The sequence below is a fragment of the Myotis nattereri genome (genome assembly GCF_964212035.1).
Source record: "Myotis nattereri genome assembly, chromosome: 5".
In the NCBI taxonomy this organism is placed as follows: domain Eukaryota; kingdom Metazoa; phylum Chordata; class Mammalia; order Chiroptera; family Vespertilionidae; genus Myotis; species Myotis nattereri.
Genome location: NC_138080.1, coordinates 19,235,822 through 19,261,536, shown reverse-complemented (window position 1 = coordinate 19,261,536; position 25,715 = coordinate 19,235,822). Strand labels below are relative to the sequence as shown.

The window sequence follows — 25,715 nt, the reverse complement described above, 5'->3', positions numbered from 1 at the left end:
AGAGAAACATCGATGAGCCGCCTCCTGCACATCCCCTACTGGGGATGTGCCCGCAACCCAGGTACATGCCCTTGACCGGAATCGAACCTGGGACCTTTCAGTCCACAGGCCGATGCTCTATCCACTGAGCCAAACCGGTTTCGGCGGTAATTGGTTCTTTTGTGCATGAATGACTTTCTGCAGCAGTTTCAATGCCAACTGGCTCAGTCTCCCACGTGCACTTTTGTTAACTTACAGTGACTGGTGAGTGCACGCATTGACGACACCTATTTAGTATAAATTTAAAATTACAGCAATACATATTAAAAACCTTTCTGTGAAATGAAACTTTCATACATACTTTTTTTTTTTAAATCCTCACCCAAGGATATTTTTTCCATTGGTTTCCAGAGGCAGTGGAAGGGGGGGCAGGCAGAAGAGAGAGAGGGAAACGTCGACATGCATCAGTTGGCTGCCTCCAGCATGAGCCCCTACCCGGGCTGGGGAACCTGCAACCGAGGCACATGCCCTTGACCAGGAATCCAACCTGCAACCCTCAGGTCCACCTGTCAATGCTCTAACCACTGAGCAACCGGCCAGGGCCATACATACTTAATTTTATTTATTTTATTTTTTTAAATATATTTATTGATTTCAGTGAGGAAGAAAGAGGGAGAGAGAGATAGAAACATCAATGATGAGAGAGAATCATTGGTCAACTGCCTCCTGCACGCCCCCTACTGGGGATCAAGCCCGCAACCCAGGTATGGGCCCTTGGTCTGAATCGAACCTGGGACTCTTCAGTCTGCAGGCCGACGCTCTATCCATTGAGCCAAACTGGCTAGGGCACATACTTAATTTTAATTACACAAACATGTCTACATAAGTAAAAACAGATAAACTAATCTATTAATTTTTTAAATATTTTATTGATTTTTTACAGAAAGGAAGGGAGAGGGAGAGAGAGTTAGAAACATCCATGAGAGAGAAACATCTATCAGCTGCCTCCTGCACACTCCGTGCTGGGGATGTGCCCACAACCAAGGTGCATGCCCTTGACCAGAATCAAACCTGGGACTCTTCAGTCTGCAGGCCAATGCTTTATCCACTGAGCCAAACCGATTAGGGCAAATCTATTAATTTTTTAACATATGCATTTGGAAAACCTACTTTATTATATAACTAGAGGCCCAGTGCACAAAATCGTGCACAGGTAGGGTCCCTAGGCCTAGCCTTCGATCAGGGCCATCCCCCCGCCCCCTCCCCGCTTGCCAGTCCCCAGTTCCGCCACCCACCCCAGTTCCTGTGGTTCCTCATTCGCCATCCTGCAATCGGAGCCTGCAGGCCAGGGGGAGGGACCAAGAGGTCTGGCCGTCCAGCCCCACCACCACCCACCCCGGTTCCCTACTCACCAGCCAGCGATTGGAGCCTGTGGGCTGGGGGGGGGGGGGGTGGCTGGGGGGGGGCGGCGGGCAGAGGTGAGTAGGGACCGAGAGGTGGTTAATGCACCTCATAGCAACTGGTTGAGCAGTCGTTCTGTTCTGGTGGTTATACCATTATGGTCGCTGGGCCGTTATTGTATAGGATAGGCTTTCAGATTTAACGGACACTGCTCGATTGGTCCGTTGTATAAAGGTCTTATGGTCCAGAAGAACGGAATGGTTGTATCAGAATCCCAGAGCTCAGAGCTTCCTAGAGGGGCAGGTGAAAGGGAAGCAAGAAGGATCCCAGCAGCTCTCAACTGGTAGAAAGGGAGTTCTCTGCCCCCCACCCCGCATCTGGGAGGCTCCTGGGCCATCCCTGGGCAGGGACGTGAGGGGGACCAGGTTGGATATGGAGGGGCGGATTCTGGGCAGGCTGAGCCTGGCGCTCTCTCTGTTACATTCCTGTGCCTCGGCTTCCTTTGTAAACACAGAATCCCCGGCAACTGTCAGAGCCAACCTGGGCTGGGGCGCTAGAGGCGATGGGGTGTGGGGGACCCGATGGGGTGAATGTCAGTATGTCACTAACCTGAGCACCTGTTCACTGCAACAGGTGTTGGGGCCCGCAGGTGTCTCCGGCCAAGTGCTGGGCCCATCCCGGATCGTCAGTGAATGGTATTCGCCCCAGGAGCCGCCCCGGGCGTCCCCTTGGACCGATCCCAAACCTGGAGACCATGATGAGGTGTTTCCGGTCCTTGCGGACAGAGCCGGTCCTGGCCGTCATCCTCTGCGCCTTCTCGCTCCTCTTCCTCCTCCTCAGTCTGCACACGGCGCCGGCCGCGTGCCCCCGCGGGCGCCTGGAGGAGCCGCCAGACCCCCGGGGCGCCGTGACCTGGCCGCCTCCGCCCGCCCGGCCCCCGCCCGCCCCCTGCCGGGCCAACGCCTCGGCGGCGCAGCGGCCGGACTTCGCGGAGCAGCCGCCGCACGTGCGCGACTTCCTGCTGCACCGGCACTGCCGCGACTTCCCGCTGCTGCAGGACGCGCCGCTGGGCAAGTGCGCGCGGCCCGTCTTCCTGCTGCTGGTCATCAAGTCCTCGCCCAGCAATTACGAGCGCCGCGAGCTGGTGCGGCGCACGTGGGGCCGCGAGCGGGAGGTGCGGGGCGTCCTGTTGCGGCGTCTCTTCCTGGTGGGTACGGCTCCGGACCCGAAGGAGGCCCGCAAGGTCAACCAGCTGCTGGCGATGGAGGCCAGGGTGCACGGGGACATCCTGCAGTGGGACTTCCACGACTCCTTCTTCAACCTCACGCTCAAGCAGGTAGCTGGCGGGGCGGCCCCTGTCCTTCCGGCCCAGGTCCCCCGCATCGCCTCCGAGGGCGCCGTGGGGACCAGCAGACCCATCCCCCCCACCCGACCCCCTCTACTGTCTACATGGCGCCCGAAGTCCATTTCCTCTCGGGGGTGGGGGTGGGGGTGACCCAGGCTGAAACTCAGGCTCCGTGTTGCCCTTAATGGTGACTCACCCCCTCTGTGCCTCAGTTTCCTCATCAGGGAACTTGGGGTGTTAATTGGACTCATCCACCTCTGCGGGCTGCTGTAAGGGTTACATGAGATGAGATTAGGCACCTGGACCAGTGCCAGGCTCTCAAGTAATATTGGCAGTGGTGTGGGGGAGGCGGGTACTGGACAGAACGTGTCTTGTTTATTTCTTCTGGTTCTGTCTCCCCATGAGGTCTAGTCTGTGCAGTGAGTACTCAGTAAAGACTTTTTTTTAAAAAAGATCCTCATCCCAGGGCATGCTTCAAGAGAAGAAGTGAGGGAGGGAGAGAGAGAGGGAGAAACATTGATTGGTTGCCTTTCGTATACTCCCCAACTGGGGATAAACCCACAACCCAAGTATGTGTCCTGACCAGGAATTGAACTGGCAACCTTTGGGTGCCTGGGACAATGCTCAATTAACTGAGCCACTCTGGCCGGGCAATAAAGACATTTTTGATGGACAAGAACCCATGGCAGGTAGAGAGAATCCGCATGCAGAGCAGGAGTCGGCAGCTCCAAGGATCGAGCAGGTTGGGGGTGGGGTGGAGCAAGCTGAGTGGAGATCCAGTTCAGGTTCCTGCTCTTCGTAGGTACAGACAGGTCTGGGTTCAGATCTCAAGGAGCTACTTCTGTGTTATGTGACCTTGCTCAGGGCATCGTCACTGGACAGCTTGTTTCCTCATTTGCAAATGGGACTGAAGACCGACATGTACTGCTTGTGGTTGCATTAGGGATTCAAAGCAGGGCAGGCCCTGAGGACATGACTTGGCAGGCAGCAAAGGTCATGATGGAGGAAACGGAAGCCAAAGTAAGCAGAGGGCCAGAACCCCTCAACATGCCATGATCTTAACACAAAACACCCAAGGGCATGGTAAACATTAACTTAGACATGAATCTAGCCCCCGTGAGGCATTGAGCCCACAATGGCTGCCGGGAACATGGCCCGGGTAGGAGACACAGCCCCCACCCAGGGGGAACCGGAGTCTGGCAGGGGAGGTAGATGTTCAATGACAACCACACAAGTAATTATACAACAGCAGCGCCCGACCAGGCAGAGGGGGAAGGAATGGCAATAAACATAAATGTGACAATTCTCTTGGCGCTTTAACCAACATCATCTCCATGGACCCCCCACAATCCTGCAGGCAGGCCCTGAGACGAGGCCTGAATGGAAAGTTGGAAACTGAGGCACAGAGATGAGCAGTTGGTGGTTGAGGTCACCCCACAGGGTGGGGGTGGGGGGCCTGGAACCCAGGCTGGGTTGACTGGGGGACATATCCTCCCCTGGTCTCGATGGGCTGAGGAGGCTGATTGTCCCAGCCCTTCAGCCCACATGCCCTGCCCGCCCCCCTGCAGGTGCTCTTCCTACAGTGGCAGGAGACGCGGTGCACCAACGCCAGCTTCATCCTCAACGGGGACGATGACGTCTTTGCACACACGGACAACATGGTCTCCTACCTGCAGGGCCACGACCCTGACCACCACCTCTTTGTGGGGCAGCTCATCCAGTACGTGGGCCCCATCCGGGCCTCCTGGAGCAAGTACTACGTGCCCAAGATAGTGACGGAGGACGAGCACTACCCGCCCTACTGTGGAGGGGGCGGCTTCCTGCTGTCCCGCTTCACGGCGGCGGCCCTGCGCCGGGCTGCCCCCGCCCTCGACCTCTTCCCCATCGACGACGTCTTCCTGGGCATGTGCCTAAAGCACGCGGGCCTGCAGCCCGCCTCGCACAGCGGCATCCGCACGGCCGGCATCTGGGCCCCCTCGGCACGGCTGTCCACCTTTGACCCCTGCTTCTACCGGGACCTGCTGCTGGTGCACCGCTTCCTGCCGTACGAGATGTGGCTCATGTGGGAGGCGCTGAGCCAGCCCAACCTCACCTGTGGCAAGCGCAGGCAGATCTTCAGAGCGGGGTCGGGGCCCTAGCCCCTGGGCTCCTGTCGCCACCCCGCAGGAGGGGGGGACATTTTCTTCCCAGGAAGAGACCTTTGTCCTCCTGGGGCATAGGAAAGTGCCAGGGAGGTGTGATGAGTGAATAGTTTTGTTTGTTTGCTTTTTTTTTATATATACGTATATGCTTTTATTTATTTTAGGGAGAGAGAGAGAAAGGGAGAGGGAGAGAGAAACATTGATTAGCTGGCTCCTGCGTGCCCCCACTGGGGATTGAGCCCAAAACCCAGCATGTGCCCTGACCAGGAGTCAAACCAGTGACCTCTTGGTGCACGGGGCAGTGCTCAACTAACTGAGCCACACTGGCCAGGGCTGATTAGTGAATAGTTTTGTGGCAAATTCCTACACATCCTTCAAAACTCACCCAGTACTGCTGAGACCAGGTTCGTCATCCTTCCTGGACTCTCAGCTACTGGCAGAAGCACTTGCTGCTGCTGCTGCTTCCAGCCCATTTGAGTCCAAGTCCCACATCCCAGCCCTAGGCGGTCTGGTTCAGTGGATAGAGCATCAGCCTGTGGACTGAAGGGTCCCAGGTTCGATTCCAGTCAAGGGCACATGCCTGGATTGCAGGCTCAATCCCCAGTAGGGGGTGTGCAGGAGGCAGCCAATCAATGATTCTCTCGCATCATTGATGTTTCTACCCCTCTCTTCCTCTCCCTTCCTCTAAAAGCAATAAAAAAATGAAGTCCCACATCCCAGCCCCAACCTTGATCATGGGCTGGCCCCTAAGTAGTGGCCACATGCCTGAATTGCAGGTAATCGTGGGTGAGGTCTGGCCATGGTTCACGGCCAATGGGGAATTCCCGAGGTCGCAAGCAGCTGAAGGGAGAAGCAGTTTTCAGCGAGGGGAAGGGCCTTGGACCCTCAGATGGTAGGAGGGGTCAGAGAGGCCCCGAATGGGACCGCCCCCTCCCTGCCTGTGGTATTAAGTGCTCTGGTGGTGGAAATAGTGGCCAGAGGAGGGAGGCAGTGGTCTGTCTCAGGCTATGAAGACTCAGTCTGGAGTACCCAGCAGGCCCCAGGCCCCACACCTGGGATCCCCAAGAACTCAGGAAACAGTACTGGGACCAGAGGGGTCTTCACTGGGCTCAAGGCCACGCAAACACTCACCCCAGTGCCCTGAGAAGGAGGAGGTTCAGATCCTCGAGTGGCCCTGAGCTCTTGGGACCCAGGACTACCCCGCCACCCGACCAGTGTCTTTCTGATTAGGGAGATCTAAGCGAACTGGTGAACCCCAATTCTGCTGGCCTTGACAGATGTCTGGGACTTGGGCCTCCCAGGCATTGGGGTGGTGGCAGGACACCTCAGGCAGCAGAGTACAGACGGGGAAGTGGGTCCTCAGGGAATAAAATGTTTGTTGAAGACCTGGGGTCTTTTTTTTTTAAGTTATTTACAAGTTTTAACTCAGGGCAATCTACATTTATTTATAAAAATCTCATTTCCAATAGAAAATATACACCTGCAGGAGTCTCATTCATGCTGATCTGACCTTACCTCATCCCTGCTCACACACCCACCATGGCTCCCACTTGCCCTAAGCTTATATAACCCAAGTCTGACTCTCACTACCAGCTTGGTGACAGTCTTGGGAGAGAAAGACACGGGTTGAGTCTGCTCCTGTCTGCAAGGGACACTGGGCCCACCTCAGGCTCCTGCTTCAGGCAAGGCCCCTGCCCAATCCCACCCAACCTCCTCTCCTCCCGTGAGGACTGTGCCTCTGCTGTCCTCTATCCTGCCTCCTCTCCCTTTAAGTATTTATTGTGCACCTACTGTGTGTTGCACACTGTGCCCGGTACTCTTTCTCCCAGACCCATGGGAAGGGTCAGCAGATACAGACCCACCTTATAGCAAGGAGGTTATATCATAGGATCCCCATCTCAGGATGAAGGGAGGATGTAAGTGAGAAGAATGGTCAGAATTGAATCAATAAATATCCACTGTGACTAACTTAGGTGTGTGTGTGTGTGTGTGTGTGTGTGTGTGTGTGTGTGTGTGTATACCATTAAGTGGGCATTAAATGACATTAAGGCCCTCCCAGGATTTGAATCCTACACCTGGCCATTCCTACCTTGTCTGATCTTGGCAAGCAGTCATCTCGCTGGGCCTTAATTTCCCCATTATTTCTTGTGATGAATCAAGTTGTCAAACTCCTAGAAGTGTTGGTGGGCCTATGGCTGCCAGGGGCCAAGCCCATGTGAGGGCTGACCTAGGTTGGTCCCTTTTTCTTGAGAAAATGCCATAAAGCTGCTTTGAAGTCTGCAGGAGTTTTATTTATTTATTATTGGGGAGACAGCAAGATGGGGGTTTACAAGTGCAGAGAGGGCTCCTTGGAGGTGAGAACATTTGACCCTCCGTGTCTGACACTGTAAATCAAGGATTCTCCAAGCCAGGGTGGTAGGGTGCCCCCCACCCCCCTGAGTTGACCCCATAAAAGTTGGGTGACCTAGGTGGTGAGTCCCCTGTCCCAGGATGTAATCAACAATCCCCCAGATAGGGGGCTTTATGGTGCTGTATGGCTTCAGGAGGTCACCAAACCAGAACTTCTGGGTCTCTGACTCCCCGAGGCCCTGCCCTAGGAGGGCTCAGTGGGGACAGAGGGTCAGTAGGTCTTGCCAGGTGCAGCCGCTAAGGCAGCAGTGGCGGGCAGGGTTGGTGGCAGTTGCCCGGCGATGGTGGTGGTGGTGGTGGTGATGGTGAGAGGCCTGGGGCAGGGGCTGTGGGTCGAGTACCAGCATTTGGTCCTCGGCCACCAGGCCATGGAGGAGATGTCGTCCTTCCAGCCATTGCAGCAGCTCACCTGGGGACAGGGTAGAGTTCAGCATAGATAGGGGACCCCAGAAGACACCCCCACTCTGTGTGCACACCCCTGCATGCTCACATCCTGCTAAGTGCCCCCCCAAACACTCATCATGCACACAAATAGTGAGCACTTATTAAGTAACTACTGTATACCGGGCACAGATTTCATCAACCATCCAGGTGTGTGCACGCTTGACCCACACTCAAGCCCCTTGCAGTGCACACACACATGTGCCACCCAACACATGGGCGCACGGGCACTTCCCAGAGTAGAAGACAGCAGAGGTGGCCTGTGACACACTTATGTGCATGGGTGTGCAGGCAGTGGCTACACATGGACACAAGCACAGCCCTGGATGAGCACACACAAGTAGCATGCCCCCAAACCCCCTCCCACTGCCCCCACCTGCCATGTGCACCTCTACACACCTGTCTGCACCCATGTCACACAGACACATGCACGTAGAACACACGTGTGTGACACACATGTACACAAACCTATGTAACGCCCTCTGCACCAGGGCCAGGGCTAGGGGAGGAGAGTGAGCACTGGTAGTGCCAAAACAATCAAAATAAATCCTATTTTAATGCAGTATTTTTAAAAAAATCAAAATTGCCGAGACCGGTTTGGCTCAGTGGATAGAGCATCGGCCTGCGGACTGAAGGGTCCCGGGTTCGATTCCGGTCAAGGGCATGTACCTGGGTTGCGGGCACATCCCCAGTGGGAGATGTGCAGGAGGCAGCTGATCGGTGTTTCTCTCTCATCGATGTTTCTAACTCTCTGTCTCTCTCCCTTCCTCTCTGTAAAAAATCAATAAAATATATTTTTTAAAAAAGAAAAAGAAAAAAATCAAAATTAATGCAAAAATGCATGAAGATCACAGTCCTGAAGGGGTGGAGGATCTGACTGCACTTGCAGGACTCTTCCGCTAGGCCTCCGCCGGTTCCCGCCCAGCGGGGAGAGCATCCTCTGCTACGGACTTGCGCCCGCCAGCGGCCGGCAGGTGGACCCCGGTCCGCCCCGCGCGCGTACCCACCCGCCCGCGCCCCGAAGCCCACAAGCGCCCCGTGCCCACTGAGAAACCCAGGAACACGGCCCCCGCCCGCCCCACTTACGGTCTCCGCCAGCCACTGGCCGCCCGGTCTCGGGGGACCAGCGCGGGCCCCCACACACTCGCACCAGCGCGCGGACGAAATGGTGGCCACACAGCTTCTCCGGCCCCTCCGGGGTGGGCGCGCGGCCCAGCGCCACGACCAGGGCCGAGCTCAGCAGCACCAGCGCCCAGGGGAGCGGGCGGGGGTCCATGGCGGCGGGAAGCGCCTGAGCCCAGCGGGCACCCGGCTTATAGGCTCCCCGCCGGCCCAGCTGGGGGCCTTGGAGGAGGGGGAGGCATGTGAGAGGGTCAGGGCCAGGGTCAGGGTCAGGGTGAATCCAGCGTGAGCCCTGACGCTGTGTTCTCTGTTGTAATGCTAGCGCCTGACTCCATGAAGCGTTGATTGTGGAGGCAGCCGCCCCCATGATGGCCATCTCCGCCCAGCAGCTGGATGAGGCGCAGGCGCCCTTCCCCGCGAGGCTCCTGTCTGAGAGATCGTGGCTGATTCTGGTAACTGGCCATTTGGGCCCCTCGCTTTTTCTCTTTGATGCTTTAAATGACCACTCTTACGGTAGGCCTCAATCCTCAACGCCAATCAAAGCAGAACCCCAGACCTGACCATGCTCTCCCTCCACCTGCCATTGGGCTCTGTGGCCCCACGTGTGTTGTGTCATTTCCACGTTCTAAGTAAATAATAAACCTTTATTTTCTCAGATTTCCCGGATGGTGACTGATGGCGTCTTGTACTCGTAATGAGCTCAGGGGCTGGTCCAGCCACCGCGCTGTTATTGATTGGCTGAGAGGGACACGAAACGGCAAGGGTCTCTCTCCCTGGGCAGGGCCTTGGGTGTCCCCACCTCAACTGGACTGCTGGCTGAGGAGTCTTTATTATCAGTCTTAACTATTTGAAAGAAGTGAAATAGATAAACTGAGAAATAATGTCATGGGGTGGGTGTGGCGCTCAGCCAGCTGAGACCGGGGATATCTGGAGTCTTGTTAGGAGGGTGCACATAAGGAAACAGGCTCGGAGAGCGGACCCCACACTTGCCCAAGGTCTCAGGAGGCTGGGCCCCGGGATGGGGGTGCTGGCTTGCTCTGCCTCTCTCACATTAGGGTCCCCTTGGGCTGGGCAGGGACTGAAGGGCCCAGACAAGTGTGGCTCAGCACCTACTGGGTGGCACCCTGGTGCCCGGGAGGCCTTAGGACCCTGTTTTACCAAGAACGGAAGCTAAGGCAGAGAGAGCCTGAGCCAAAGAGCTGGTCTTGCTCAAGTTTAAAGCAGCCCTGCAACCCCGACTCACTACTTTTCACCAAAGCAGGTGGCTCTTCCTGGGCTGAGAGGGCTCCGTGTTTGTCTCCCTCCCTCCCTCTCCCTCTCTCTGTCATTCTCCAGGTCTTTCCAGCAGTCCTGAGGAGCACACAGGGGACTAGCTTGGCCCTCCTGACGTCGAACCCCTCCCCACAGCCTAGCTCTTCCAACCGGGCCTTCCCCTCTGACCCATGCAGAACAGCCTGTTCCCTCCACCCTCCAAAAGCCTGTAATCAGCTCCCAGGACAGAGCGAGGCCAGCAGCTGGGGCTGGGGGAGGGCTTCTGTCCTCCAGGGCCCCAGCCAATGCCCTACCCTGCTGTGTCTCCTCCTGCAGCCGATCCCAAGGCCCCCGCTGGGCCCTTCAGGAGTCTCTATCCCCCAGCCCTAACCACACTTCTCCCCTGATAGTCCCTCCTCAAGGCTCCCCATCACCCAAGTCCAGCAACAAACCATCCCTTCCACTGAACTCCTTTACTCATTCAACAAACACATCCCAGAGTCCCCTCTGTGCCCGCCCTACCCAGCCCCCATGGAGCCTCCAGGTCAGAAGAGACAGCTGGACACAGTCGGCACCCCGGCCCTGTGGTCAGAAGGAAGGACAGGCCTTGCGGGGTGTGGCGGGAGCACACCAAGGAGGGCTACAGGGAGGTGACTGATAGCTGGGGTTTGAGAGATGAATGCAAGTTTTCCAGGGGGGCTAAGTGGCAGGGAAGCCTTGCAGGCAGGTGAGAAGGTTTGGTGGGGCTTAACCTGCACAAGCCTCCACAAGTTGACTCTGCACAGCTGAGGAGCCAGCATATGGGACTGGGGCCCAGAGAGGGCAAGCAACTTGCCCACTGTCACACAGCAAAAAAGTGGCTCCAACAAACTCTGTACTCTGAGCCTCCTCACTGTCACCATGATGTTCCCTCTGCCAAGAATGCCTTTCCCTCCCTCAGCTGCTGAAAAGCTCCTGTCAGGCTTTTCAGAGTCATCAGTGTGTAACCGTCTGGTCAAGAGAGAAAGGCTCCAGTGTACAGGTGGGGAAACAAGCCCTGGGGTACAATTAGGGTGGACTGGGACCCCAGCGACTCCTGGCCCTTGACATAGTCCCAGGCACCCTTGCTCTCCCAAAAAGTGAGTGTCCAACCAGAGCAGCTGCTCTTGTCCTTGGCTTCCTCCGGTGAGAGCAGGATGCGCGAACAGAAGCCTGAGATCATATATTGAAAGCTACACAAAGTCCCTGCTGGAAACTAGAGGGGAAGACATCCTCTGAGAAGATGGGGAAATGGAAGGAGCTTAAATGTGGCCCCTCCCCTCTGGGAGCCGGGCTCAGCGGCCCCATGGAGCCATCTGTCTTGAATTTTTACAAGTTCCAAAGGCCACGAAGCTGCCGTTGCTCCACAAGCCAGGGATGCCCCCACATGCAATGTCATTAGACTCTAAGCCGGTGGCCTAGAGAGGAGCAGCGTCCTGCCCAAACTCGCGAGGCCAGTCCATTGAGACAAGGACCCAGAGGTGCCGGAGATATAAAAAAGACAGTGAGTGAGGGTCTCCCTCCGGACAAGCAGGGAAGGTGCCCCTGCGCGCTACCCCCGACTTCCACTCCACAGCGCCTCCAGCTGGGGGCCCAGAGTGCTGAAGGATGGTCGGTCTTGTGGGCTAGGAGCCCAGCACAGCTTCATGAGCTCATGAACCTGGGGGTGAGGTGGGGGAAGGGAAGACAACAGAGTCACATGGGAGTGGTAGGAAGGACATGACTCTTGTTCTAAAATATACTTAGACTCCATCCCTCCCCTGCTCCAAAGCCTCCCATGGCTCCCTACGGGTCTCAGAACAAAACCTCACCCCTCCTCTGCCTCCTTCCCTCCATTACCTCCTTCCTTCTTCCATCAGCCACATCATTACTTAAACGCACCAAGCTCATTCCTACCTCAGGGCCTTTACAGCTGCCGTATCCTCCACTGAGAAAGCCCTCTGCCAGCTCGCCCCATGGATGGGCTGCTCCTCTAGGTATCACCTCCTCTAAGAGGTCCTCCCTGACCATCCTTCCCTGATCACCTCCCCTGTTCATCTCTTTCCCACCAGAATGGTCTTCTTTTTCTTTTTCTTAGATATTTGTATCGATTTTTAGATTGAGAGGAAGGGAGAGGGAGAAACATCATTTGGCTGCCTCCTGCACGCTCCCTACTAGGGATCAAGCCTGCAGCCTGGGCATGTGCCCTGACCCCGGAATTGAAGCAGCAACCTTTCTGTGCACAGGATCTTGCCCAACCAACTGAGCCACACAGGCTAGGGACCCACCAGAATGTTTTTGTTAGTTTCTGCTGGTTCCTGGGAGGACCCTGCTGAGTCCCCAGCATCCGCACACAGTCGTGGCTCCATATTTGTGGCCCAAACCAATTAACTTATGAATGACCAACTGCATGGCAGAAACTCTCACAAAAGTTCTGATGATAGCCCTGGCTGGTGTTGCTCAATGGTTAGAGTGTTGACCCATGCACCAAAGGGTCGTGGGATCAATTCCTGGTCCAGGGAGTGTACCTGGATTACAGGTTTGATTCCTGCCCCACTGGGGTGCAAGCATGGGAGGCAATCAATTGATGTGTCTCTTTCACATTGATGTCTCTCTCTTTCTCTTTCCCCCTCCCTCCCTTCCTTCCACTCTCTCTAAAAATCAATGGAAAACATTTCCTCTGGTGGGGACTAACAACAACAACAAAGTTGTGATGATAAACCTAAGAGTCCCTACGATGTTATTGAGAGCCAGCTGTGTGCGGGGCCTTCCCATCCCGTAAGGCGCTGCTATTTCCATTTTGGATTTGGGTAAACTGTGGCTCTGAAAATGCTCAGCCTCACGCCCCAGCGGGAGCTCTCAACCAAGAGACAATGTGGTGGAGAGACCCCGAGGGGCCAGCCGGCTTGCCCAAGACCCAAGTGTGGGAAACTGAGTCAGTTCTTGCAAACACTCACCTCGCCAGGGCAGGCTGGAGGTGCAGGCAGCCTCTGGCCCTCGGCCAGCAGGTCCAGGAGGCGGCAGAGAGCGGGGACATCTCGCTCACACCCCATCATCCGCAGGAACTCCTGGGGCCAGAGGGAACCCAGGTGATGGAGGGGAAGAGGGGAGCAGGTGACTAGGGGGTAAGCCATCCTGAAGGGAGGCAGGGCTCGCTGCTGGTGGGGATCGGGGAGGGGTCCTCTGTGATGCAGGGGGCTGCCTGAGGGGAGGCGGTCAGCCGCAGCGAGGGGGTGGGAGAAGGAGGGTGCTAGGGGCTCAGGGCGCTGACTCACAGCGGAGGGGCTGCAGCTCTTGTCGCTGTAGGTGAACAGCTCGTACAGAACAACCCCAAAGCTCCAGACATCTGACTGGCGCGAGAAGATGTTGTCCGAGAGGGACTCCGGGGCGTACCTGGAGGGGACAGGGCGGCCTTGGGGTGCGAGCGCGGGGCGGAGGACAGGAGAGGAGCAGCACTGGGCTCGGACAGCTGTCCAGGGCAGGTGGGCTATAGGAAGGTCAGACTCCAGCTCCAGGGTCTCAGTTCCCCTGACTGGGGTGGAGCTGAGTCTGTGGCCAGCCAGGGCGGGACCTGGGGGCGGGGTGGGTGGGGTGTCAACTCTGTGGGCTGTAGTTGTGGGGACGGGAGGGGCCCGGATGGTGGAGAGGAGAAGCGGGGGGCCAGGGCGGGGCTCAGGGTGCAGCTGCAGCTGTGGGCGGGGCCAGCACACTGGGAGGAGGGGCGTAGTCTGGGAGGGAAAGGCCTGGGGGAAGAGGGGCGAGTTGAAGCGGGGTTTCCCACCAGAAGATGGGGCTTTGGCCCGGTTCCCGGACAACGTAATAGTCTTTGTCCAGCGGTAGCAGCTTGGCAAGGCCGAAGTCAGCGATCTTGACGTGAGTCTCACTCTCCACCAGGATGTTCCGCGCTGCCAGGTCGCGGTGCACACAGCGGCGGGAGCCCAGGTACTCCATGCCCTGCAGGCCGACACGGGGTCCAGACCCCAGGATGACTCAGCAGGCCCCCCCCCCCCCCCCCCCCGAGCCTGACCTGGATCCAGATCCCAAGCCTAACCCCACTGCCCCATCCTGCACTCCAGTCCTGACCTTGGCCCCAACTCAACCCCACCTCCAACCAGACCGGACTCCAAACATAAACCTTCAGCTTTCCCCAGACTCCACTCAGACTCCCCGCACCCCCCGCACCCCACCCCCCACCCCCCAGGCTAGCCAGCTCGGCCGCACCTTGCAGATCTGCGAGGCGTAGAGGAGCAGGCGGCCAGCGTCGAGGCGCGCCCGGTGCCGCTGCAGGAAGTCGCGCAGGCAGCCGCTGGGCAGATATTCCATGACCAGCCGCAGGCTCTGGCGGCCTAGGAGGCAGGGCGGCGGAGGAGTCACCAGGGGCCCAGCCCTTGTCTACTCCCTTCCCCATGCTTCCTCCTGTCCCGAGTGGGACCCCGGGTTCTTCCTGGACTCAGTATTGCTTTCTATAAAACTAGAGGCCAGATGCACAAAATGCGGCGGCTGCATCGGCTGCCCGGGCTTGGACCGGAAGGACGTCCGGTCTGATTAGCACATTACGCTTTTATTATTAGAGATGGGAGGGCAACAACACTTACTGCTGATGTTTCTTGAGCACTTTGCACCATATATACCGATTCACTGACACCTCACAATGACCCATTTTTCAGGTGGGAATATTGAAACTCAGAAAAATCACCCGTCCACGGTCAGCCCTTGGGACAGGGCGGGAAGTGAGAGCGCAGAATAAGTAACAGTGTCCACGGCACCCACTGGTGTTCGCAGACTACCCCAAAGTGGCACTGCAGGGTGACGAGGAAGTGGGATGTAAAGAGTGCCCATTGGGGCGGGGGTGCACCTGGGCCATAGCTGACGCCGCGGTACTTGACAATGAAGTCGCTGTGCAGGGCTTTGAGGATCTGGATCTCCCGCTGGAAGTCCCTCTGCTGGTCTGGCCCGCTGTGCTGCAGCTGCTTCACAGCCACCAGGGCCCCCGTGTTGTCTCCCAGTGGGTCATAGCGGCACAGTTCCACGCTGCCAAAGTTGCCCTGAGGGAGAGCAGGGCTGGTGTCCACGTGCCTGGGTGCCACCCTGCCCACCCCAGCCCAGCCCACCTCACCTTGCCCAGCTGCGAAATGTACTTGAGGTGTCTCTCCTCAAAGATGGTAGGGTCCTGGCAGGCGTAGAGCTGGGCACCATTCCACAGCCCGTCATGGGGCGCCAGGGCACCAGGTGTGGGGTCCGAGAGGAGCTCATAATCTGGGGGCCACAGACAGTGAGTGGTCTGAAACTGATCTGCTATGTGACCTCAATCTACATGCAGACCCCTTCTGTGCATATGGCCACCGCGAGCCAAAGGGTACTTTGTGGGGCTGAAGTAGTGCCCTCAGGGCCCAGGCAGGTCCCTCAGGCACGGCACACCCTGCGCCACTACACATGGCTATGGGTATTGAAGGGCCTTTCCAGACTCCACTGCTGTGAGCTGTGGTCACATGACTGAGCTCAGACTGATGGGGGAGATGCACTCTGCACCCCTTCAGGCCTGACACATGGAAACCTAGAATTGGACCCTCCACACTCTTTCTCTTAACTACAGAGGATCCAACAGAGACCCAAGGCCCTGGGATGGGTGGAGCCACCAAAGAAGAGGTGCCTGTTGACCTGGACATTGAATGAGAGCTAAACACCCATCATGTTCAGCCTTGAGCTCAGGTGCTGTTTGTTACAGCTGCTATCAAACTGACCATTACAGCGGACTGTTACAGGACCAACACTCCAATCTTTCTAGGCACACAGATTGGGCTCTGCTCCCACTGGGCCCAATACCACATGCAGGTCCTCCCACCCTGCGGCCCAAGGAGCACCTGATGTAATGAGGTTGTTCAGGTCACGGATGACAGCGCGAAAGGAGGGCCTGTGGCCTGGCTCGTAGGCCATGCACTGTTGGATCAGCAGGGCCAGCTCCATCCACTTAGGGGCAGGCAGCTGCTGCCGGTCCTCATAAAACTGGAGCTTCTGAGGATGGAAGGAGGAGCTAGTCACCCTGGTGCCCCCTCAGAAGGCCTTCCCAGACCCACTCGTCCTCCCCCAGCTGTCCAAGGGGAACTCTGACCTTGGCGGGCTCCAGGGTACTGAGGGGCATCGTGACACCGCTGAACACCTCCCAGACTGTGGCGCCGAAGCCCCACTTGTCAGCTTCCAAGCTAAGTGTCCGGGCCTCCTGGAGACATTCGGGGGCCACCCAGGGGATCCTGTCAGTGAGCACTGTGCGGGCAGAGATGGCACCAAGGGTCACTTCCTTGCCCCACGAGGCCCCTCCTGCCTCCAGCCCTCCGCACTTACTCTCCAGGCTTAGCACAGTGGGGCTGACACCGGGATCACTCAGCTTGATGAAGGGCGGGCTCCCATCAGCCCCCTCTCGAGCCAGGAGCACCTTCCGGGCTGAGACGTTGCCATGTGGGAGGCCTTTGTCCTCCTAAGTGGGCCGGGCATAAGGAGATGCCGGGGAGGGTTTGGTGCGTGAATATGCTGGCTGCTGGCTGCTGGCTGCTACGCGCCCTGCAAAGCCCCCCTGGGGCTGCTCAGACCACACTCTAGAATCTTCCCTAGAATACTGGCAGCCTGACTGGCCTCCTCTAGCCCACCCCCTATTACGATGCCCCCCCTCCCCCCGCCACCCCGCTTCTCGAATACTGCTCCCCCACCCTGTGGCTGGCTCCCCATTGGCTTCAGGATAAAGACAAAGGTCCGCCCTGACCAGTTTGGCTCAGTGGATAGAGCCTGCGGACTGAAGGGTCCCAGGTTCGATTCCGGTCAAGGGCATGTGCCTTGGTTGCGGGCACATCCCCAGTAGGGAGTGTGCAGGAGGCAGCTGATTGATGTTTCTCTCTCATCAATGTTTCTAACTCTCTATCCCTCTCCCTTCCTCTCTGTAAAAAATCAATAAAATATATTAAAAAAAAAAAAAGACAAAGGTCCTCAGCCTGGCGTTCAAGGCCTTTTGAAGTCCAGCCCTTCTGCGCTCTTCCCATGAGCTCTCACACCCCGACCCTGGGCTCCTGCCAAGTGAACGAAATGATGCACCCCGACATGAAACGTCCCCTCTTCGCTGCAAGGCCTTTGCCCAGGCTGTTCTCTCAGCCTGACACACTCTCCTTGCTTTCTCCTCATGATGAGCTCCAGCTCAACCTTCCAGGCCCCGGCTCTTGGGGAAGACTTCCCCCTGCCCCAGCCTCATGGCTCACTACTCCCCGGTACCCACATGACCAGCTGTTCCCTTCCTCTGCTCTTACATCTCTGAGCCTGTACATATGCTTTGCCCTCCATCTAAAATGCCTCCCCTTGCACCCTTGCCAAACTGCTATCCGTACAACAGAGCCCACCCTCAACCCCCCTTCCTCTCTGAGAATGGAGGATGGAGCAGGCAGAGGAGCACTCACCAGATAGTTGAGAGCATAGGCCAGCTGTTTGATCACCTGAAGCTTCCAGCTGGCCGGCACCAAATGGCCACACTTGCGCAGGTAGGTGTCCAGTGCTCCCAGGCGTACAAATTCCTGCACCATGATGCCTGGCGGCAGCACAGGGAAGGGCAGGGCTGGGAGGCAGGACTGCATCCTGTGGACAGGCTCCGCCCCAGGAGTCACTACACTGTGCTCTGGCTGTTCCCTCCCCGGCTCCTCCATCCGCACCCTGCTCACCTCTCCACCCCCCTCCCCCCTCTCAGAACGCTCTGCCTGAACTGCCTGGAAGGTTCTGAGCTCTCTCTGTATCTCACATCCAGCCTTTCCCGTATTTGGTGTCATCTGCCTAGAACACCCCTCTTCTCTCTCTTCCCTAATTCCTACCGATCCTCACCGCCCCAGAACCGTTGCCTGATCTCCAGGCCGTGTCGGCGGTCTCTGGCCACCCCGGGTGCCCTGCGCTGTCCCCATCGTACACGATCATGTCACCTTGCCAGCCTGTCCCATTCTCGGCTGTGCACCCAACTCCTGGGGTGAGCTAAACGGGTGGGATGGAGGGTGGAGAGGCAGTGTGGCCCTGACAGAGCTGCAGAAGGGCAGTCAGTGACGGAACATTGGAACCAGGTCCGGCTTGAGAGTGTTCTGGGGCTGGTATTGGTGGGAGCCTGGAGGGCGACTGAGGGCACATGTACAGCGATGGGCCCTGTGTGTGTATTTCTAACGCTGCCATGGAGAGGCTCAGTGAGGCGGTGGGGGTGGAGGTAGAGGGTGAGGAGCGGGGTGGGGCACAGGGTGTCTCTTACTGTCTCCGGCCATGCACACGCCATGAAGCAACACAAGATGCTGGTACGACACTTGGCTCATCAAACTTGCTGCTTCCAGGAATGACTGGGGAGGTCAGGAGGGAGAGAAGATGCATGGGTTCCTCTCACTCCAGGATCCGACCAGAGACCCCAAACTTGCAGCTCACAAACCTGCCTTGGGAGGAGGCCTGGCCCCAACTTCTTCTGGGCCTGGGTCCCACTGTGAGTGGACACCGCACAGTTTATCATAATTTTCTGATGGCGGCTGGAAGTGGGCACTGTAGTCTACCTCGAGTCTCTCACAGGTAAGTGGGAGATTTGGGGGTTAAGCAAAGCCTAGCCCCTCTGATGCCTCCATCGGCACCACCCCCTGTCCTTTGCACACTCCTCTCTAGCCCACTGGCCTCCTCACTGTTTCTCAAATGTGCCATGCCCAGTCCTGCCTCAGGACCCTTGCACTGGCTAGTGCATTCTTTCCATTTGCGTCGGCCATGGAAAGCATGTTCCCCAGCTCTTCTGTACTTCATCATTTGGAGATGCTGTGGCTACATTTCTGTGTCTTAAAATGCCCCTGATTCCATGACCCTCTCTCCAGCCAGCCCTGACCCCAAAGGCCTGGTCCCCACCCGCTCACCTCCATGCAGTGCTTATGCTTAGCATCCAACACTTTGAGCAGCACCTCCGTCTCCCGAGGCTCCCCATCCACAGTCTCGTGGCGACAGCCCCGGTAAATCTTGGTGAAGGATCCATGACCCAGGTTCTCACACTGGAGGGTGAGGGGACAACAGGCGAGGCCAGTAAGGGCACTCCTGTGGGATTCTGACCCCCCCACCCCCCCGCCCCCGCCCCCTGGCCTGAGCAAGGCACAGGCACTGGTCCCATTTTACAGATGAGGAAGCAGAAGCACAGAGAGGTTGCATCACATGCCTGAGGCCACACAGCAGAGGTGGATGCAGACCAGGTCTCTGGACTCCAGCTGAGGTCCCCATCCACCCCTGCTTCCTGAGGCTCCTTACCCACTCCAGGCTGTCAGCGGCGATCTTGTGAAATGTCATCTGACTCAGCTGGCATCCCGAGTGTGGCTGAACAGGGGATGATGTGGGTGGACTGCAACCTCTCCGGACCACAATCAGGTTGGACTTTTCTACAAGGAGGGGGTGGAGAGAGAAAAACCAGAGGTCAGAGGTAAAAGGCCCTCAAAGGTTTGCTCACTTCCTGTCTTAGTTTGGAGTCGCCCCAGGAAGCTGGCCCTGAGATGAGGACTCCAGGGCACAGGGTTCACTCGAAAGGAGACTGCAGGTAGCCCCTGGGTGGGGGGTTGGGGGGTGAAACAGAGAGGAAAGGAACCTGCAGGGGGCGCCAATGAGCACCCAGCACTATGGTCAACCGGGTCTCAGGATTGCCCGGGGCTCTGGGAGACTCAGCACTCACACCACAGAGCTGCTCCATCCCAGGGGTTTGTCTGAGAGTGAAATTCACCCAGAGGGAAGGGCAAAAGATGAAGGGAGATTGAGTGCTAGTGACATCCCTCCTTCAGATTCTGGATTCAGCCGAAGGCAGTAATCTATCCCACAAGCCAATGAGTCAATTTTTTTTCCCTAAAGCACTTGCATTTTCTGCCACTTGCCACCCAAGAGCTGTGACAAACAGAAGAGCAGGGCCCCAGATGACTCCTCAGCTCAAGGGAAAGGGCAGGCTCACCTTTGGGCCTAGGGGTGCAGCAGAAGGTGAGGTTCAGAGCAACCCCGTCTACATGCAGACCACCGTCCCAGCAGGCCGCCAGGAGCTCTCGGAGACTGCTATGGGGTCGGCCAAGGCCAGCCAGGGAGAAGGTTCCTGTGGGGTCGCGCCGGATGAGGCAGCCCTTGTAATCGGGGCCCAGCGGGGTCTGCAAGGAGGAGTGGTCCCTGAGTGGGAGTAGGCCACCCTGCTCACTCTCTCCCTCTTCCTTGAGCACTACAGCACTCCAAGCCTTTGCACATGCTGTTTCCCTCCACTGGAAATGTCTCCCCTTTCCTTCTTCGGGAAGCAAATGCTCACACATCTTTCAGGTCTCCACTCAAATCTCACCTCCTCCAGGAAGCCCTCCCTGACCTCCTGGGTCCTAGCAGTGGACTAACCTGGACACACACAGTGAGGAGGAAGCTGTCGAAATCCTGGGGGCTGCGGCGGAGAACGTAGGAGCCAGGAAGGGAGCCTCCAGTCTTGAGCTTGTTGATGGCAAAATCCAGGCTTGAGGAAAGGTGGAAGGGAACCAAGATTGCAAGACAAAGAGATGGAGGCAGAGAAACCAAGCCAGGCCTGGTTTCTAACTCTGGTCTCTCTGAGGCCCTGGGACCCTCACCAGGTAACCTTCCCTCCCTCCCCCATATGGAAAATGGGCCAAATGATGGGTTTCTGCCTAGGAGATTAAGCAAGAGGAAATGGCCTGGGACCCCAGGCGTCAGAAGGAGGGACATGGTTGCCGGGGCAGCAAGAGACCCCAGCCTCTTTGAGTGCTGACTGTGCACCAGCCGCTGTCCAGCACTTGACCCCTTGCCCAGGGCTCCGGGAAGGGGAGGACATTGAGGCACCAAGAAGGGGAGTGACCAGGGTTTGCACCCGGGTGGAACAAGCTACCCAGGCGGGTATGGAAGGCCGGTCCTTACGTGATGGGGCCGTGGCACTGCTGGGCCACGTCCTCCAGCAGCCGCGGCGGCGCCACCTCCTTGCAGAAGTAGTGCTGGGAGTCCGTGGTCAGTCGGAAGTAGCCGTCCACGAGCGCCACGAAGGACAAGGAGGCTGGCAGCCCCGGGAACTCAGCCTCCTGCGAGGGGCCGAGGGGTCGAGCGCCGCGTTAGTGCCTGTTGTGGTCCCCGCTCTCGGGTAAGTCGGAAGAGGGGCGTCCAGCACCCACCAGGATCTGGTTGTCTGTCCTGGTGATGGTGACCAGGCGATGCTCCCCAGCTGGGCCAACGCGCGGGGCCTGCTTGATGCTGATGTCCACGATTTCTGGGAAGTCGCAGAAAGGCTGGAAGACCTGGGAGGGAGGCGGGGGCCTGAGGGCGGGAGCCCGCTTTCTCGGAGCCCCCAAACGCTCTTGGAAGCCTGAGCCCCACCAGCCCACGCAATGAACCCCGCAGCTCGCAGGCGGGCCCAGTCCATGCCTTTCCCACCTCGCCCCTGCCAAGCCCCCTCTTCTACTAATCACACCCCTCTCGACCCCTGCCCTGCCCATCCCCAAATTTCCCCCACCCGACCTCTGCCAAAACCCTCCTCCATTTCAGTGGGAACCTTCCTGAGCCCCTCCCTTGCTGAGCTCCGCTTGATTTCCCCGCCTCCCTCAGTCCAGTCGGAAGCCCCACCCCCTCCCTTAGTCCCGCCTCCTCGCTGTACCATCGGTTCATCGCTCCGCCCAACCAGCTCCCTCCTTCTCAGCCCCGCCCATTCTTATTCCCACCTCCTCGCTCAGCCCCGCCCCTCACTCTGCTAGCCACTACCTGAGCCCTCCCAGTCTCTCCCCAGCTTCGGCCCCGCCCCCAAGAGCCCTGCCCATTCCCCGCCCCTCCCACATAGGCCCCTCCCCTCCCACATAGGCCCCTCCCCTCCCACATAGGCCCCGCCCCCCGCCGTTGGCCCCGCCCATATTCTACGGGCACCTCCTGTGTTCCTGGACTCCAGGCGATGCCGCTGCTACCGGCCACGCGGAGCAGCCCCTTCGCCTCTTGACCCCCAGCCGACCCGGGGAGGCCCACGAGGAAGGTCTCCGTGGCCCTCGCCAGGTCCAGTCTCTCCAGGTCCATGATGTACTTGGCCATGAGTGAGTGTCTGTCCGCCTGGCAGGTGGCCACGCGGAGCAGGGCCTGGCGCACCCTCCTCCGGATGCGCCTCCGCGTAACGAAGCTCAGGCCCTGGATCAGGTCGCGCAGGCCCGGGGGCAGGCAGGTCTTGTAGCTGTGAGTGGGGGGAGTGGACTCTCAGTGTGGGAACGAGTCCCGGCAGGGACTGGCAGGGACACACCCCGCCCAGGCTGTGGGTGAGGGGCCGTAGTGTGGCCTGTCTGTAGGCATGGGGACACACTCAGGGGCGTGCATGGAGCAGGGCCTCAGTGTGGCGAAGGTCACTGGGGCCCACAGGACAGACAGGGACACGGGCAGGCCTTCGGGGGCAGGAGGCAGGGCCCTGGAGCCTCAGTGGGGCCTGGGACTGGGTTGAGGCCTGGGCCATCACATGGACACACTGCAGGCTTGTAGGCAGGGAGCCTTATGGGGTTCCTGAGCTCTGGGATGCCCTGGTGGAGCCGTGTGTGTGTGCACTCCCAGCTAGCAGCTGGGCACCACAGCCTGGAGGCCCTCACCTGACGGTCTTCAGCAGGTCCTCCGGCTGCTGGGCCTGCTCACAGGCCATCCGGGCCAAGTCCAGCACAGCCAGGCTGAGACATTCGCCCTGCTCCTTGAGGCTGAGGCCCACCGGAAGGCGGCCACTCACCAGGTCATTGCGGTGCTGGGAGCCGGGGATAGCCCAACTGTGAGCCCTGAGGTTGCCCTGTGGCCCCCCACCCCCACCTCTGGGCTGACCCCCATCCCTGGGTTGCCACAGGGAGGATCAGCCAAGGCCACCCCTGAGGTGGCTCTGCAGACCCCCAACCCTGGGCCAGGCCCCACACAGACCCCTACCTGAGCAAATAGGTATTCCAGGACTGGCAGGTCAAGGATGGCGCTGGCCAAGTCCTTTCGAAGCCCGAAGCGGTGACACGTCTCTAGCCCAAACCAGTTGGGGAAGTAAAAGCTGTGTAGGGGAGGGGAGAACCCTAGAGTGTGGGGTATTGGGGGGGCGGGGGTAGAGGACTGTGCCAAGACCTCACAGAGCCCAGGGTGTGCCAATGAATTGCTGTGTGACCTTGGGCAAGCCACCTACCCTCTCTGGCCTCAGTTTCCCCATCTGTGAAATGGACAGTGATCACACCCTCCCTGGAGCACTCATTGTGAGGTACAGGGAAATGATACATTGTAGGATCACTGTTTCAAACTCCCATTTCCTAAGCCCTCAGCCAAAGGCTGGGGGCGGGGGTGGGGGGGGGGCGGCGGTGAGGGGTGCTTGGGGGGGGGGGCGCTTCCTACCGGAGCCTGTAGACAAGGACCTGGGTGCCCTCATCCTCCACGGAGAAGATGTGGCTCGGGGGGAACCAGCAGGACAGGTCCTCCAGGGCCAGGGCAAAGAGGGAGTGGTACACGGGCAGGATGCCTGAGGGGAGGCCCTTGTGAGCTCCCTCCTGGCCTCCAGCTGTCCTCTGCAGCCCCCAGACAGTGCACAGGGCTCTCTGGCACCTTCAGCTACGACACTGCTCCACCCCTGCTCACACACTCCAGGGCGCCCATTGCCCTCAGGGGAGAAGCCACTCGCCATCTCTCAGGGCTCTCTCCCCCTCTCCCCAGGGTGTCTCTCTCCCCTGTACTGTTCACCTGGAGGATGAGCAGCTGTTTTCCCTCCTGTGCTATCACATGCCATTCCCTCCTCCCTTACCAAACTCCTACTCATCCCGCAAAGCCTCAGTTCCCATGCTGGCTCAGGCTGGCAACTATTCTAGCTCCCAATCCGGGCCCCTCACTCCTACCCATCCCTCTGGCCCTGCATTTTAAGGGCCCACTCACCACTGGCCTTAGCAGCCCGAACACACAGCTCTTCAGCCGAGTGGTCCCCAAAGGAAAAGGTTAGGCGCCGAGGGGGCCCAGGACCCCGAGGGGGCAGCAGCACATGCAGGGCACCAGCCTCGGAAGACGAGAGGCTGTAAGAGCGCTCAGGGATCAGGGGTGTCTCTTCACCGGGAGGCGCCATGAGTGCAGCTGCCTGGACAGTGGGCAGGCCCTGAGTTCTGGGCAGAGGGGCAAGACAACAGAGAGTAAAACCTTGGTATCACGGACTAATTTGGGCGAGGCGGGGGTCTGTTAAAGCCAAGAGTCCATTCTATAATGAAGTGGGTTTTCTGAATGTGTATGTTAAAAAATTGACAAATTAGTTCATTTATCTGTTTTTTACTTATGTAGGCACATTTGTGTGCTTAAAATTAAGTATGTGTGGCCCTGGCCGGTGTGGCTCAGTGGTTGAGCATTGATCTATGAACCAGGAGGTCATGGTTGGATTCCGGGCAGGGCACATGCCTGGGTTGTGGGCTGGATCCCAGTAGGGGTGCGTGCAGGAGGCAGTTGATCAATGATTCCCTCTCAACGTTGATGTTTTTATCTCTCTCCCTCTTCCTTCCTCTCTGAAATCAATACAAATATATATTTTAAACGTCAAGTATGTAGGAACAGTTTAATTTCACAGAAAATTTTCTATGCCTATGACTATAATCTTAAATTTATACTGAAGAGGTCTGGTAAATGCACACACTCAACAGTCGCAGAGCGTAAACAGTGCACAGGGCTGGGTGTGGCTCAGTGCACATTGGGACACGGGCCTCTGCAGAAAGTCACACCGATAGACACAGAACCAGTTGCGTGATGGGTGACCATGTGCTAATCGTTCCGGAACATTGTTTAGGAGCGGTGACTTTTGGACTTAAATATGTAAACTATAGTTGTAGATATGTAATATTTATTTCTGTCAGCGGAATTATTAGTGTTTTTTTTCCAACATATGGTCTATTCGCTAAAATTTGTTAATAATAACAATGAATTGCCCTAGCTGGTTTGGCTCAGTGGATAGAGCATCGGCCCGTGGACTAAAGGGTCTGGGATTTGACTCCGGTCAAGGGTATGTACCTTGATTGCCGACGTGATTCCGGCCTGGTCGGGGCTCGTGGGTCTCTCACATCGATGTTTCTCTCTCTGTGTCTCTTCCCATCCCTTCCACTCTCTCTAAAAATCAATGGGAAAATATTTTCAGGTGAGAATTAAGCAAAAATAATAGTGAATTAATAACAAAAAAAAAAAAACCCTCTGTTAGTTTAATTTAGTGGTTCTCAACCTTCCTAACGCCGTGACCCTTTCATACCGTTCCTCATGTTGTGGTGACCCCCAACCATAAAATTATTTTCGTTGCTACTTCGTAACTGTGATTTTGCTACTGTTATGAATCGTCATGTAAATATCTGATATGCGGGATGTATTTTCATTGTTACAAATTGAACATAATTAAAGCACAGTGATTAATCACAAAAACAATATGTAATAATATATGTGTTTTCCGATGGTCTTAGGCGATCCCTATGAAAGGGTCGCTCAATCCCCAAAGCGGTCACGACCCGCAGGTTGAGAACCGCTGATTTACTTATAATTAAATCTTGGTTAAAAGCATTTTAAAATTAACAGGATATTATTTTTCACAAACAGAAATTTTGTCCATTATAGCCCAAATCTGTTAAATCAAGCTCCACAAAATGCAGGGTTTA

General features: G+C 57.3%; 3 protein-coding genes across 3 annotated transcripts; 1 reads left to right on the top strand and 2 right to left on the bottom strand.

Annotated features, from left to right (window-relative positions):
- Window positions 1-2,019: 2,019 nt before the first annotated feature.
- On the top strand, window positions 2,020-7,140 carry B3GNT3 (UDP-GlcNAc:betaGal beta-1,3-N-acetylglucosaminyltransferase 3). The gene is made up of 2 exons (XM_081092438.1): window positions 2,020-2,716; window positions 4,294-7,140. Exons 1-2 carry the CDS (start codon window positions 2,135-2,137, stop codon window positions 4,861-4,863), a joined length of 1,152 nt encoding a protein of 383 aa, XP_080948564.1. The 5' UTR covers window positions 2,020-2,134; the 3' UTR covers window positions 4,864-7,140.
- INSL3 (insulin like 3) lies at window positions 7,139-9,888 on the bottom strand. The gene is made up of 2 exons (XM_081092450.1): window positions 8,803-9,888; window positions 7,139-7,684 (listed from the first exon to the last, which is right to left on the bottom strand). The coding sequence occupies exons 1-2, from the start codon at window positions 9,212-9,214 to the stop codon at window positions 7,470-7,472; spliced, it is 627 nt and encodes a 208-aa protein (XP_080948576.1). The 5' UTR covers window positions 9,215-9,888; the 3' UTR covers window positions 7,139-7,469.
- Window positions 9,889-10,549: 661 nt separating this feature from the next.
- JAK3 (Janus kinase 3) lies at window positions 10,550-24,160 on the bottom strand (the record flags this gene model as incomplete). Its single annotated transcript, XM_081092425.1, has 23 exons — window positions 10,550-11,767; window positions 13,044-13,154; window positions 13,362-13,479; window positions 13,868-14,040; window positions 14,308-14,432; window positions 14,942-15,131; window positions 15,203-15,342; window positions 15,948-16,098; window positions 16,196-16,347; window positions 16,426-16,558; window positions 17,523-17,650; window positions 18,347-18,431; window positions 18,981-19,112; window positions 19,363-19,490; window positions 20,048-20,234; window positions 20,467-20,578; window positions 20,995-21,152; window positions 21,243-21,365; window positions 21,985-22,279; window positions 22,683-22,828; window positions 23,002-23,113; window positions 23,446-23,569; window positions 23,977-24,160. The coding sequence occupies 23 exons, from the start codon at window positions 24,158-24,160 to the stop codon at window positions 11,660-11,662; spliced, it is 3,315 nt and encodes a 1,104-aa protein (XP_080948551.1). The 3' UTR covers window positions 10,550-11,659.
- Window positions 24,161-25,715: the final 1,555 nt, after the last annotated feature.

Excerpts from the sequence above, each read along its gene's own strand:
- B3GNT3 (XM_081092438.1), top strand. The coding sequence starts at position 2,135 with ATGATGAGGTGTTTCCGGTCCTTGCGGACAGAGCCGGTCCTGGCCGTC. Across the intron at positions 2,717-4,293 it reads TCAACCTCACGCTCAAGCAG|GTGCTCTTCCTACAGTGGCA; the intron begins GTAGCTGGCGGG and ends GCCCCCCTGCAG.
- INSL3 (XM_081092450.1), bottom strand. The coding sequence starts at position 9,214 with ATGGCCATCATGGGGGCGGCTGCCTCCACAATCAACGCTTCATGGAGT. Across the intron at positions 7,685-8,802 it reads GCCAGTGGCTGGCGGAGACC|GTGAGCTGCTGCAATGGCTG; the intron begins GTAAGTGGGGCG and ends CCCTGTCCCCAG.